The sequence below is a fragment of the Gopherus flavomarginatus genome, chromosome 23 (assembly GCF_025201925.1).
Source record: "Gopherus flavomarginatus isolate rGopFla2 chromosome 23, rGopFla2.mat.asm, whole genome shotgun sequence".
Classification (NCBI taxonomy): domain Eukaryota; kingdom Metazoa; phylum Chordata; order Testudines; family Testudinidae; genus Gopherus; species Gopherus flavomarginatus.
The window spans coordinates 13,198,781-13,213,626 of NC_066639.1; the positions used below are offsets into that span (position 1 = coordinate 13,198,781).

General features: G+C 51.6%; 1 protein-coding gene across 3 annotated transcripts in view; it reads left to right on the forward strand.

Annotated features, from left to right (window-relative positions):
• Positions 1–14,846, forward strand: part of LOC127039327 (zinc finger protein 420-like) — a 645,607-nt gene that overhangs the window by 8,470 nt on the left and 622,291 nt on the right. For all 3 annotated transcript variants that reach the window (XM_050932726.1, XM_050932727.1, XM_050932728.1), the window contains exons 2-3: positions 2,894–3,003; positions 8,905–9,031. In XM_050932726.1, coding sequence (XP_050788683.1) covers positions 2,894–3,003; positions 8,905–9,031 — 237 coding nt within the window. The remainder of the gene's footprint in view (positions 1–2,893; positions 3,004–8,904; positions 9,032–14,846) is intronic.

Genomic DNA, 14,846 nt, shown 5'->3' on the forward strand with positions numbered 1-14,846 from the left:
CTGACACATTGTGACGCGGAGCCCGGGCTGAGCAACTGCTCCCTGGTTCTCCACGTGCTGCCAGCAGCACTGGAGCCGCCCGAGCCAGAGCGGAGCCGCTGTTCTCAGCTGCAGCCAGGATCTGCCCCTGGCCCCGCTGGGATCCAGGTGGGGACAGAGACTGGGCCCCGGGGGTTCCCCTTGGTGTGGCTGGCGGGGCGAGAGGGGAGGGGAGAAGCCGGAGCTGCAGGCGGGGGGCCAGGCGGTGGGTTGGATCGTCTCTGTGCAGCCAGGAAAGTCCAGGGAGAGAGTGTGTGTGTGAGTGTCCCGGGCACAGGCGTGCGCATGGGATGAGCCCTGGCACCCCAATGCCCTGAGCTCCGGCTGGGGAGGCTGCTCCTCCCCCTCCCGTGGAAGCTCCGGGGGAAGGGGAGGAGGCTGTGGCGGCTGCAGGCGGGTGCTCAGCCCCCCCGGGAATGACCCGCTGTCGGCAACTTGTGGTGCCTCCTCCGCTGAGCTTTTCCCTGGGGACAGCCTGGGCGCAGCTGCGATCAGCTGTTTGCTGGGCAGGCTCCGCTCAGCTGCTCCCCCCTCCCTGCTCCTGCAGGGGCTGAGTGAGTCCCCCTCCCCAACAGCCTCAGGGGTCAGGGTGGGTGGGGCTGGGGGTCCAGCAGCAGCACAGCCCACGTCGCTTCCCTGGGGCTGCCCCGCACCTCTCGGGCTGATGGCTCTGCCATGGCATCCTCGTGAATCGCTGCTCCCCACCTGCCAGGCTTGGCCACAGCAGCATCGAGTGCCCCAGGGAGCCCAGCTAGGCTGGGGCTGGGGGCAGTGGTAGGTTGAGGGGAGGAAAAGCTCCAGATACCGGCGGGGAGGAGGGGAGAGGAGCCGAGCTGAAGTGAGGGAGGAGAAGCCCCGGACTGGGCTGGAGCCACGGAGGGGTGTGGGGGAGGAGAAGCCCCGGGCCCCTGCAGGAGCTGCAATGGGAGGGAGGGAGGGAGGGGGAAGAGCGCCAAGCTGGGGAAGGGGAGGAGAAGGAGGTCTGGCTTGGGAGGTGGGGGAAGAAGCCCAGACCCCAGCAGGAGCTGCAGTGGGGAGGGGGAGAAACCACGCAGGGTTAGGAGGTGGGGAGAGAAGCCCAGAAACCAGCAGGAGCTGCACTGGGGGGGATGGAGAGTGGGGGATGGAGAGGGAGAGGAGCCACCCTGGGCAGGGAGGAAAAGCCCTGGACCCTGGCAGAAGATGTGGGGCTGAAGTCCTTGGCTCTGGAGCCCCAGCCACCTTAGTGGCAAAAGTTGCAGGGCTGAAGCCCTGACCCCACTCTGTGTGCAGCTGCCCTGAGCCCCTCTCGCTCCCGACCCCCCTGTGGAGCTGGCTCTCACTCTCCGGCTGTGGAGAAATTCAGCCCGAATCTCCCCATGTTGGGATCTCCATTTCCACCCCATCACCCAGCCATGAATGGATTTAGTTCAGGAGGCAGGATTAGCATTGGTCCCATTTGGCACGTGGGCTCTAGGGCACAAAGAGGTGCAGTGACTTTCCCAAGGCTAAGCAGGGAGTCTGTGGCAGAGCAGAGACGCAAACCCAGAACACCTGAGCCTGAGTCCTGTGCCTTAACCACAAGGCAACCTTCCCACCGAAGGAGAGGGAACCTCCTCTGCCACTTTGAGTGTGTGGGTGGGAGCAACCACTGGACAGAGCTGCCAGGAGGTCGGGAGGGGGTTTGGATAGTTGGGGGGGGTGATTAGTGGGTTGGCGGTGTCTCTGGGGGGGGCGGTCATGGGACAAGGAGCAGGGGGGTTGGATGGGTTGAGGGTGCCTGTTCGGGGGTGGAGCGGGGTCGGGGCCGGCAGGGAGCAGAGGGAGTGGGATGGGTCGGGAGTCCTCGAGGTCCTGTCAGGGAGCGGTTGGATAGCGGTGCTCTGTCTGGGGGCGGGGGTGTGGATAAGGGTCAGGGGGACAGGTAGTGGGCAGGGTCCTAGGAAGCCAGTTACAGTGGGGGGGGGGCTCTCAGGAAGGGGAAGTCAGGGGACAAGAAGCTGGGAGGCTTAGATAGGGGGATGGGTCCTGGAGGGCAGTTAGGGGCAGGGTCCCAGGAGGGGGCAGTCATGGGACAAGGAGCAGGGGCAGTTCCAAGGGGGGCAGCCAGGCGGCAGGAAGTGGGAGGCAGTGGATGGGGTGGGGCTCCCTGGGTGCACACACTAATGAAATGTGCTGCGCATGCCTATAGTCATGGGGGTGAGCTACTTGCATCCTTTTCCTGTTTGTGGCATTTCTTTCCGTCTCAAAACCTGATAACAATTCTCTCTAGTTCTTCCCCTTCTCTCCCCTCCCCACATGTAGCTAGAAAATCCAAGGTGATTCCCTCATTTCCCCTACAATTATTGACTCTCTAGTCTCTTATTTTGCCCTATTTTCTCTGTAATTGTCCAATTGCCATTTCAGTTCTGCTCAGCTTTGGGATGTGAACCCAGCCCATTTTATCTGCAGCAATTTGTCCTTGGTTAGGTGGGAATTTGCTGTCCTGTGTCATACCCCCAATGTGTGTTAGTAGGTGCTGGTTGGGGGAGCCCGTAGACATGGCTGCCTCTGGGGGGGAAATGGGATGGCCGATCTCTGCCAGAAACAGGACATGGCCAAACAGGAGGGAAAGGGAGGAGCCAGTGTCCCTATGGAGCCTGCCCAGCCCCTTTGCTTCTGCTCCTTTCTAGCATTTTGTTCAGAGACTTTATTACTGGGGAGGCTGAAAAATCTCCCTGTGGGCTTAGCCTGGCAGGAGGGGCAGGTCTCCCCTGCAATAAAGAGATGGAACATGCTCCCAGCATGGCAGAATCTAGGCTGTGTCTGTGCAGGGAAAGATCCTGGGGGAATCGTGATGTGACATGAACTAAAGTCTGTTCTGAAACCTCCACAGTTGCCCTTCTGGCCCTGCCAGGCTGCAGGATGTCGTCCATGTTTCGCTCCAGCTCATCCCATCCTCTCATGGGACCGGGAAGGAAAATGTCTGCAGTGGAGCCAGTTCAGGTAGGGATTATCAGTGGAGGGGGCTGGTGGGTTCCTGCTGGAGGGGTGGGACAGCAAATACACAGGAGGTGGGAGGTTTGGGCAGTCTGGTTGAGAGGTTGGAATAAGCCAAAAAATTCCCAGAGTGGAGAATGGGGGGAGGCCAGGGTGTGGCAAACCTCTTGGGACTGGTTTAATGTGCGGCTTCCATTCTAGGAACAGACCCATGAGGTTAGAGGGTGGAAATGCTCTAATTTGTGGGACAGGAAACATCCCCCGTAGGTGGGGCTAGGAAAACGGACCAGACTCATAGTGCTGGAGCCTGACCTGATTAACCAGCGGCTGCTGTGAGATGTGAGGGGGCACCCACCAGTGTGGCTTGAGGGAGGGGGGTTCTTAACCTTTTTCTTTCTAAGGCCTCCAACGTGCTATAAAAACTCCACGGCCCTGCGTGTGCCTGGTTCTCTACATATAAAAGCTAGTGCCGGCGTTAGGGGTGGCAACCAGGGCAATTACTTGGGGCCCCATGTGACAGACCCCCCGCAAAGCTAATTGTTCAAGCTTTGGCTTCAACCCCTGGTGGCAGGGCTGATGGCCCGAGGCTTCGGCCCCAGGCTGTGAGGTTTGGGCTTTCTGCCCTGGGCCCAAGCGAGTCTAACACGGGCCTTGCTTGCATTACCCCCTGAAACCTCCTCGCAGCTCCACAGAGGTCCAGGGACCCCTAGTTGAGAACCACGGCCTTAGGGGATGTGCCCCTGCCCCATACCCAGCTCCAGGGCTGGCCTTAGAGAAAATGGCGCCCTGGGTGAACTTGTATTTTGGTTCCTCCCATCCCCGCTGGCCCTCACAGGCTCCCCACCATCACGTCCAGACCCCGATGCCTCGCTCTAGTGCTTAATCTGTCTTGAAAGAGGCTCCAGAGCTCAGCCCTGGCACAAATTCAGCCCTGGCAGGGCGGCCTCCCAATGGTGGCTGCTGGCCGAGCACCCAGCTTTGAAGGCAATGCCACCTCCAGCAGCAGCGCAGAAATGAGAGTGGCCTGGTGTGTGGTGTATTGTGCAGCCTTTTATTGTATGTAAAGTGCAGTTTGTAATGCGGCATTGCACCACCGCGGGGTCGGCTCTGGTGGCGACAGTGTCAAGCTTAACAGAGTGAAAGTCGCCTCTGCTACTTGTTTCAAATGTACAGTCTCTAGGAGCACACAAAGACCAAGGGTAGTGACCACACAGACATTCACAAGTACAAGGTCTGGTCGGTGTTACAAGTTTTATTAAAGTTACAGTTAAGGCTAGGAATACCCAAGCATATAGACCAGGGGTCGGCAACCTTTCAGAAGCAGTGTGCCGAGTCTTCATTTATTCACTCTCATTTAAGGTTTGGCGTGCCGGTCATACATTTTAATGTTTTTTAGAAGGTTTCTCTCTATAAGTCTATATATTATATAACTAAACTAGTGTTGTATTGTAAAATAAACAGGGTTTTCAAAATGTTTAAGAAGCTTCTTTTAAAATGAAATTAAAATGTTGATCTTTCGCTGCCGGCCCACTCAGCCCGCTGCTGGTCTGGGGTTCTGTTCACCTCGGCCGGCAGAGGGCTGAGCGGGGCCTGCGGCCGGGACCCCGGCTGGCAAGGGTCCGTCAGCCAGAACCCCAGACTGGCAGCGGGTTGTGCGGGGCTGGCGACGAGGACCCAGAGGGCTGGGGGCAGAGGGCTGGAGTCAGGGCTGGGGGTTGGGTATGTGAGGAGGTGTAGGTGTCAGGACAGAGGGGGCACTGGGTATGGGTGGGCGTGCCAGAGTCAGGGCTAGGGTTGCGGGTGGGGGGAGGGGGATAAGGAGTCAAAGAGAGGGCTAGGTATGTATGAGGAAGGTACAGGGCTCGGGGCAGGGGCCTGGGGAGGGTGCGGGGCTCAAGGCAGAGGGCGTGGTGTGTATGTGGGGGGTCAGGGCTCAGGGGAGAGTGGTGGGTGACTGCCCCCCTAACAGCTCTCAACCCCGCTGCTCCTTGTCCCCTGAGTATCCCCTCCTGGGACCCCACCCCTTATCTAAGCCTCCCTGTTCCTTGTCCCCAGACTGGACTCTACCTCCTACCTGTCCCCTGACTGCCCCAACTCTTATCCACAGCCCTGTCCCCAGCCAGACCCCCGGGACTCCTATGCCTATCCAACCACTCCCTCCCCCCTGACAGGACCCCCAGAACTCCCAATCCATCCAGCTCCCCCTACCCCCTGCCTCCGCAACCCCTTTCCACACCCCTGCCTCCTGACACGACCCCCAGAACTCCCAACTCATGCAACTGCCCCACTCCTTGTCCCCTGACCACCCTCTTCAGAGACCCCCCCACCCTAACTTCCCCCCCAGGATCCTCCTTGCTCCCAGTCCCCCGACCTCTATCCGCCCCCTGCCCCCTCACAAACCCTGGGACTCCCATGCCCCATCCAACCCCTCCCACCTCTAACCCCCCTCATCCAACCCACCCTGCCCCCTGTCCCCTAACTGCCCCCACCCCTTATCCAACCCCCCCAGGTCCGGGCCCCTTACCATGAGGCTCCACACAGAGCTAGATACGCTTCTCCGTGGAAGCACACAGCCCCGCCCCTCCGGTTGAGCGGGGAGCATGTCTGCCCCCCTGCGGAGCCAAACGCTGCCCTCGGGAGCGTGCAACCCCAACCCCCAGAGCGCTGCGCGTGGCGGCAGGGCTCCAGGGGAGGGGAGAAGGTGGGGGAGGGGCAGGCAGCTTGCTACGCTCGGCCCCGGAGCACGGACCCCGCGGCTTGCCATGCCGGGAGAGTGGAGCCATTTGCCCACCCCGTGCGCACGGCTATGCTTCTGCTCCCTGCCTCCACGGGGGAAGTGGAGGCAGAGGAGAGCGCGCCGGGCTGGGCAGGATTTTTAGAGGCATGCTGGAGTCCTGGCAGGCTCCAGCGTGCTATTAAAAATTGGCTCGGGTGCCGTCTTTGGCACGCATGCCATAGGTTGCCGACGCCTGATATAGACATTCTATAAAGACCTGTGCAAAAGTTACAACTCTACTTCTACTCACATCCTGAACAATAGTATTAGGGGCTGATGTGTCTCTCCTGGAATGATCATCAGTGGAGGGATGGTTCCGTAGGGAGCTCAATTTTCCTGCTCTGGGCACCCTTTTTTGTAATGTGATTCTGATTATACCTCATTAGCATTGACGCACCAGCTGTATCCTGTGGTTAAAGGCACCTCTGTTTCCAAATGAGCCTTACAGAATTTTTTTATTTAAAATTAATCTTCTGGCTAATTGTTCACCCTGTTACCACTTGGTACCTCTTCTCTCATCATCTTAGGGGCATCAGGTTATTCCTCTGCCATTTACTTCTGTCAGCGTTTCTTAGCTCCAAGGCCTAAAATAACGAAGCTAAAATCTTGCAGGTCTAAGCCTACAGGTCTTGTGTTTCAACCCTATTTACTTAGATACCAAATACATGATTATTCTCGCTACATACCGATCGATCAATTCCCTATTTAGCATACAGTGATTCTGTATGACATAACGTGTTAGTTATTTATAACACCACACAGTAAATGAACAGTAAACTAAAATCAGTGGCTGCCGTTCCCACCCTTACTCCTACACTGCTGCTGTGGCTTGTGGTGCCCGGCGCTGTGCCTGCAGCTCACGGCGGGCTTTGTGCTCTCACATGGGGGCTGCATCTTGCTAGAGCCCCAGATACCCTGCAGCTCTGTGGCTGCTCCTGGCTCACCAGGGGCCATTTCAGATTTTGGGGAGAGGGGCAACTTTAATTGTGATCTCAGGGGCTACTGAGGCACCTGAAAACTGTAGGGTTTTTTACAGAAAATAACTTAGAAATTCACTGATGAGCACTGTATCTCATTGTTATGTAAAGAAAGATAAATATATACTGACTCCAATTACAGCCACATATTAAATTTAAGAGTAAATTTAGAACAATCAGGAGATAATACAGCAAGATATTCCCATCCCAAGCCTTGAGGTATCAGTTCTGGAGCTTTAATGCAGGTATCAGAAACACATGTTTGATACTTTGCACCCTCTCTTTAGCAGAGATAAATAAATATAGAGAAAGGAAGCAGATTTTACTTAACAGACACGCTCTGTGTTACTGCTGCCATCTTCTCTATTTTAGTCAATTGTTTTTCACTCCACTGAAAACATTTTTACTTAATTTACATACGTGGTTAAGGTTTTTTCTCTTTTATTAAGAACGGAAATTTATTTTCTAGTTATTTGGACATTTATGTTTACTGATAACAATCGTGTACGTGGCTCACTAACATTTGACTTCATCTTTGCTGTTAGTATCATACTTGGAACTGCATTTATTTTCATAGGAATTTTAAGTTACTTTCTAGATATAACTGTACCATGAAGTTTGGGGGAGACAGTTCCCTGCATCTCCCCCACTTCCTGCCATTCACTCTGACTCTCAGCCAGCCAGTAAAACAGAAGGTTTATTAGATGACAGGAACACAGTCCAAACCAGAGCTTGTAGGTACAGACAACAGGACCCCTGGGTCAGGTCCATCCTGGGGCAGGGGGTAGGGAGCCAGACCCAGTTCCTCAGCCAGCTCTAAACTGAAAAACCCCCTCCAGCCGTCTCCTCCAGCCACACCCCCCGGCTCCTCCTCCAGCCTTTGTCCGGTTTCCAGGGCAGAAGGTGTCACCAGGCCTCATCCCCCCCTTGGGCTCAGGTTACATGCTCAGCTGTTGTCCCTCAAGTGAAGTCACACCCTGATATCCCATCACCAATGCAGACAGTCCCAGTAAAACTCCCCTGCAACATCCCCAGGTCAATCCTCCCCACTCCCTGCTTCATCACAGACTAAAAATACAATCTGAAGATAAGTGGTCTTCATCTGCACAGTTTTGAGTTTAGCTAATTTTTTTCAATCAAGCCCTGCTAAGGTAAGTACAAGCAAAATGTACAGTCTGTTGTTTGCTAGTAGCATTTTAAATAATGAATGACAAAGCACAATACGGTAATAACAGTAATAATGATAATTACGCCAGCCAGGAGAGGTGAGGCATTTTAGAACTCGTTACTCAAAGAACTGAATTTAAGCATAAGACAGAAATAAAATGATGAAATGCACAGACCAGTTAAAAAGCTAAACTAACAGCACTGTCATCCTGACCGAATGTGAAAGAATAAAATTACAGAGACTATACGTACTTTGCACATTTTGACAGGAAGTGAAAAGAAGTAATAACAGTAACTGAAGTGTCTGTTGTGGGGGTGTGTGTGTGTTGGGGGAGTGTGAGACACAGCCTGCTGTCATTTTCAGCACAGCAGAGACTGGCCACTCCTGACCCAGAGGCAGCAGCACAGAATCTTGTCCCTGCAGCTCAGCTCAGCAGAGACTGGGCACAGAGGTAGGAGGGTGGGGCCACCCCAACATCAGCAACCCCCTCATGCGCAGCACACAGGAGGCTCCTGGGAGCAGCTTGGCAGGGGCAGCTCCAAGTGTGGGAAGGGGGCAGGGCTGCAGGAACAGTTGTAGGGCAGACAGCTGAAGAGAAGTGGGGAGAGGAGAGACAGGACACCTCTGCTGGAGAAACCCCCTCATCAAGGCCCCCCTGGACCGTCATGTAGTCTGCCCCCCACTAAGTCTGGTCCTGTCCACCTCCTCACAATGAGAACAGCATTGGGCTCCCTGCCAGCGAGCTCTCCCTGTACCCTGCTAGGGCCTCCATCTCCTGTATCCATCTGTGGCTAGTGGGGTGATGGATCTGCTGGGAGAGACAAGGGGCTCTCGCTTTGTCCCCTCACCCTGGCATTTCTTTGCTGCTCTGAGCGGGGTGGGGTGGGACTCTGACTGTGAGCCACCCAGTGCTTCCATTTGATTGGCTCCTCTCCCCCATGAGTGTGGGGCAGCAGGTACTGAGTGTTGGACTCTTGCTCTTTCAGGGGCCGGTGACCTTCGAGGAGGTGGCTGTGTATTTCACCAGGGAAGAGGGGGCTCTGCTGAACCCGACTCAGAGAGCCCTCTACAGGGATGTCATGCAGGAGAAGTATGCGAATGTGACCTCGCTGGGTAAGGATTCCTGTCCCCTGGGTTATTAGAAGCTGTGGGGTCTCTGAAAAACCTGAGTAGTAATAACTTTATACCTTTACTCATCGTCCAAGTTTTGACAAGTTTCCTTGCCCGCCTTTTTTTGCCTTATCTCCCACCCACTAGAATAGTTTTTAGACATTTGTCATCAGTCATTTTGAAATTGCATGTCATGTATGCTTATTGGCTACATTAATAACTACGTTAATAACTGTTTTTTAAAATTAATTAATACAATTATAAATAAATTATAAATAAATAAAAATGTTTTAAAAATTATTAAAAATTAAATCTTTTAAAGAGGAAAATATGCTGCCTGTAGAATTCTGAACTGTGTAAATAGGTGTGTGACTGACGCATGGCTTGTGTGACAGTCAGATGAGCTCCTCTTTCGATAGAAGTGAGTATAATGTTGCAATTCAAGAGCCCAACGGTGAAAGGAGACCAGAGCCGTGTGAGAGGAGGAGAGGAAGGGGAGAGTAGCTAATTCTGGGGTGCCAGGACATGGGGAGAGTGTGTGCAGGGTTAGAGCTAAGAAGGAGGTAGTAAGAGATGAGGAGGGAACACAAGAAGCTCCCAAGGTGGTGGGAGGTGGTGCCGGCTGAGAGTAATGAGATGAAGAGTTGGGGAGTGTGGAGGAGGGGCACCCAGGAAATGGGCTGTGTGGGTCAGTGGGAGGGAGGAGAGGTTTGAGGATCTAGAGCTGTGGGGGATCCCAGACCTTTAACCCCGAATCCCTACTCAAACTTTGTTGCTTGAGAGCCTGCACTCCAGTTTTCTTTCTGTTCAGTTTCACTTCATTATACGTTTCCTCCCCTAAATACTATTTTAACTCTTCACCACCCTGTCCCACTCATTACCTCCCTCCCCATATAACCTCCCCATCTCTATGCACAGCCAGCCCGGCCACCGATCCTGAGTCCTTGCTGCATTCCTCCCTCCCATAGCACTGCCACTACCCAGGCGCAAATGTTGATGATATCCCAGGGTGGTAGTGTAGCCTGTACAATTTTTACACCTGTAAGATTACATGTTGGGGTACAACTTGCCCTTGTACATGGCTCCTCAAAGTTAACTAAGAAGATGGAATTTGGTGAAACGCACAGAAACTTGATTTCATACAGACAGTTATAATTGAAATCATAGGCAAGGATCAATACACGTAACAATTAGACTAAGATCAGTATAGTAAAGAGGGTCTTGCACTGTGCATACTTTCAAGTTATGGACGCCATTGGAAACAAAGATCGAGGGGCAAGGGAGGCCATCAGAAGGGAGGCCCTGCTTTAGTTTACACTGTCTCAGGGACCCGAGAAAATGAAAAAAATGGTCACTAGGAGAGGTAATTTATCCACTTCCTTATGGTAATAGGTTGGCTATATACCATATCTGCTCCTTTACTCTGATTACAGGAATGTCAATAGCTGGCCCAACCCATATGTGGCCTTTGGGAATTCCATCATTTAGCATCAAGCCTTAATACTCATGATTTACATCACTTAGTTATTAATAATTCCAATATATAAATGCATCCAACTGCTGAGATAGCTCATAGGAACCTAATTGCTAAAGCCTGTCCCAAACTTCCTTCTTTCAGAATCCTGTGGCGTATTGCACCTGTTTGTAATTACTTCTCAGTCTGTCAAAATGAAGGTGCAAAATATCTAACCTGGGATTCTCTCCTTAGGCCTGTTCAGGTAAATCCCAGACTTCAGCATAACTTCTCCCACAAAGCCTCCACCTAATATAAGGCCCTTCACTGTAGCAAGCTTAATAACTCATTTATCTATGTTCACCTCCTTGCCTCTCCACGCATGTTCCAAGCTAATAAGCAATACTCAGATAATGTTTACCTCTAGCGAGCATAAAATTACCCAGATGACATGAGAGTAGGTCATAGATGATAAAATCAGGTCAGGGTCTACGGGAGTGAGAGTTTGGAGAGAGTCCTGTGTCCTCTCCCCATCTGCAGCAGCCACAAACTGTCTTCCCTCCAGGCTCTTTGGATCTCTGAGCCTGTCCCTCTTGAGGTTACATGGCACAGTTCTTGTTTCTTACAGTCACCTTTTCCGGAAGAATTAGAGGCTGTTGCTCCTGAGTTTTAGTGTTTAATTCCCCAGCCTTCTCCACACACTGGGGGAGTTTAATTCTCCCTCCCATTACACCTGAGTCACTAGATTTCCTAATTCCCCAAACTGTGGTTTTTCAATATCACAATTCAGGAGTAGCTAAGCCTTTGACCTGCCTCCATGGTCTGCTCAAGGAATGGCCCCTCAGGTATCAGGCCTCTAGCCAGCCCCTCTCTATGGGCAGGGACCCACATGCCTCTACTTTTTGACCAGTGTGTGAGGATTGCAGCTTGTCGTACACTGTGTTTGCAGGACTAACTTCCAGTTCCTATGCTTTGCTTTCTCTCCAGGGGCTGTGAGCAGTATGTGTGAGGTAGAGGTGGGACTTTTGGTGATACTTGTGTGATGCCAATACACACCTCAGTTTCCTGCTGTGGTTGGTATTGCTTTGATTGTAAAGTGCAGGAGACGTGAGGTGTGTTGTCACATAGCTGTCATGGTGTAATATGACTGGGTCATTAAGGACAGTCTGGGACCAACTTACATCAGTGGAATACCCAACAGAGACAAGGAAATAATTGTCACCTGTCCATGGGAGGATCTCCACTTAGCTGAGTGAAGCATCCATGGACTTGTTATGTTCTTGGGAAGAGGAAGAACTGGGTTTGCAGATGCAGGGAGCTCTACCGGAGTGAAAGACAAATGGACAGGCAAAGTGAGAGGAAACAAAACAGTTTTCTACAGCAGCTTAGCTCAAGGGCATTGGTCAGTATGGACTATATTGTCTTCTTTGCTTCTCTGTGCTAATGAAAAGACTTTCCAGTGCTGTGTGTCGGTTGACTAATAAACCCTGCTATGTTTTAAAAGTCTGCCCAGTGTCACAGCAAGAACTTTCTGAGGTGCATTGAAGCATCACTGAGGAACTGTCTCTGAACAGGAGTGTAGTTCAGCTGGACCTGCTGGCAGAGCTCACAGGTTGAAATGGGAGTGTTGAAGCCAGAGGCTCAGTCTCAGGTGTTGAAGCTACATGGCCTGTCCTTGTGGAAGAGTGGAACCCCTTGGGAGTCTGGCGCACACAAGGGGCACCTCCCAAGGACTGTTAAAAGCCAGGGCATTGCAGAGATCCTATGGATCCATGACAGTGCCAGAGGTTAAGCCTTATGGGGATAAGATATAAAACAGGAAAAGGACCTAAATGTGTATTTACCATGGCCCCCTCATCAGTCCTCGTGGGAATCCCTGATCTGTTCCAAAGTGTATTAAAACCTTCCTCTAAGGCTTACCTCTTGGTTATCAGGTCATGTCAGTTTTGTTAGTGTTTTCCCTTCACCCTCCCGCTTCCCTGGTTCTTGTCACGCAGACAGCAAGCAGCAAATGACCAGAAGTCTGAAACACAGAGAATGCGATGTTTATTGGGGTTAGTTTCCAAGCAAGCATATTCCGAAGCCCTTCACACCAGTTAGGCTTATCTCTATTTGTCAATAGAGATGGTTCCATAGTGTTCCATTCCCTGCTGTGATGCCGCAGAGTGTTTACCCCGTGTCCCCTGTGACGTTGCGCTCCATATGATTTTATGAAAATATGCTAATAAGTGTGAATATAATATAACTGGAATGTGTATCATGCAAAAGGTCTCTTGTAAGGTATCATTACAAAGCTTATAATCTACTGAGTGTTTTCGTCCTAGCTGTATGAATGTATCATTCATATAGCTAAAAGTAGGACTATAAAATGTAACTCTGACCTCCTATTGTAGTTATGCAAAGTGTGGGCCATTAATGTAACTTCAGATTCTTGATGGCTTCCGTTAACTAGGACAATTGCTCCGTTTACTTGCAAGCCTTCCTGTGAGTCAGGCCGGGAAGAAGGGGCCTCACAGGACATGTGACCATGTCGCCTGGTACTGGAATCCATCTTAAACCTGGTGCTTTTCCATTTAGAAGGAGGCAGGGACCAAAGAGAAAAAAGATTCCCTCCTTGTGCCAATGGTGTATAAAGGGGTGGAAGAGAACAAAGGGGGCTGTAGTCATGAGAAATCCCCTAGGTACCAGCTGAGCTAGAACAAGGACTGTACCAGTGGAAAGGATTGGGCCCAGACTAGAAAGGAGTCTAGTCTGTGAAAGAAGCTTATTGGAACATCTCTGAGGGTGAGATTATCATCTGTATTCAGTTGCTACTGTATTAGGTTTAGATTTGCGTGTTTTTGTTTTATTTCCCTTGGTAATTTACTTTGTTCTGTCTGTTATTACTTGAACCCCTTGAATTCTACTTTTTATATTTAATAAAATGGCTTTTGCTTTTTAATTAACCCAGAGCAAGTAATTGGTAGCTGGGAGAGCAAACAGCTGTGCATATCTCTCTGTCAGTGTTATAGAAGGTGGATACTTTATGAATTTACCCTGTATAAGCTTTATAGAGAGTAAAAGGGATTTGTTTGGGGTTTGGATCCCATTGGGAACTGGGTACCTGCTGGAGAGAGGAGCACTTCTTAAACTGTTTTGAGTTAAGTCTGCAGCTTTTGGGGGACATGGTTCAGACCTGGGTCTGTGTTGCAGCAGGCTGGCGTGTCTGGCTCAACAAGACCGTACTGAAGTCCCAAGCTGGCAGGGAAAATGGGCTCAGAGGTAGTCTCAGCACATCAAGTGGCAGTCCCGAGGGGTTTCTGTGACCCAACCTGTCACATTCCCCTTCGCAGCTCTGATGCCACAGACCATTTACCCTGTGTCTTCCTGCCCATCTGTGACGCCAAAGAGCATTTACCCTGTGTGCCCCTTCCCAGCTCTGACACCGCAGAACCTTGCCTGTGTCCCTGTTCCCGTTCCCCTCACTTAACAAACGTGATTCCTATTTCCCTTCCCGCTCCTGTTTGACCCCAGTTTATATAGTAATATTCTCATCTACACCTAGCACAATTAATTGTACTGAAGAGAGAAACAATTAGAGAACCAGACACATAAACAACAGAAAAGTGGGGGCCATAAAGATAGAACAATACAGAAATGAAGGTTTCAGAGCCGGAGCCATTGATAAGTGATTTCTTGCCAGACTGGATGCTGTCAAACTAAGTTTCCTTTATCCATCTTAAGATCTCTTTCTTTATCTAATGGTGATGGGCACTATCTGGACAGGATCGTATTCCGAAGAGCCCAGTACCACCCTATTCCAATGTGACTGGTTTGGGATGTGAGGATGTGACCCTTCGCTTCCCATCTTGTGGCTGCCCCTGCTGCTTAACCAAAGGCCTTAGCCCAGGGGTCTCTAACGTGGTGTCTGTGGGTGCCATGGCGCCCGCCAGGGCATCTATGTGCATCCATGTAGTGGCCAGCGGACAAGCATCCGCCGAAATGCCACTGAGAAGCAGCGTCATCGAGAGGTGTCGCCGCCGAAATGAAGCCGAAAATCAGTAGCATTTCGGCGGCGATGCCTCTTGATGTTGCCGCTTCTCGGCGGCATTTCAGCGGATGCTTGTCCGCCGGCTACGATCCTTCGTGGTTTATCGTCTGGTGTCCGCCAGATGAAAAAGCTTGGGGTCCACTGCCGTAGCCTAAGATCAAATCCTCAGACTAATCTAGTGAGAGAAGGCCCACACACAGGCGGACTGAGATTTTGATTCTTTCTTTTCATACTCCTGTAACTAGCTAAGTGATAATAATACTTGTAAGTTCTTAAAGTCTAGGCTCTACAGGCAGGCCTGAATATCTCCATTCTAACAGTGGGTTCTAGCCCTT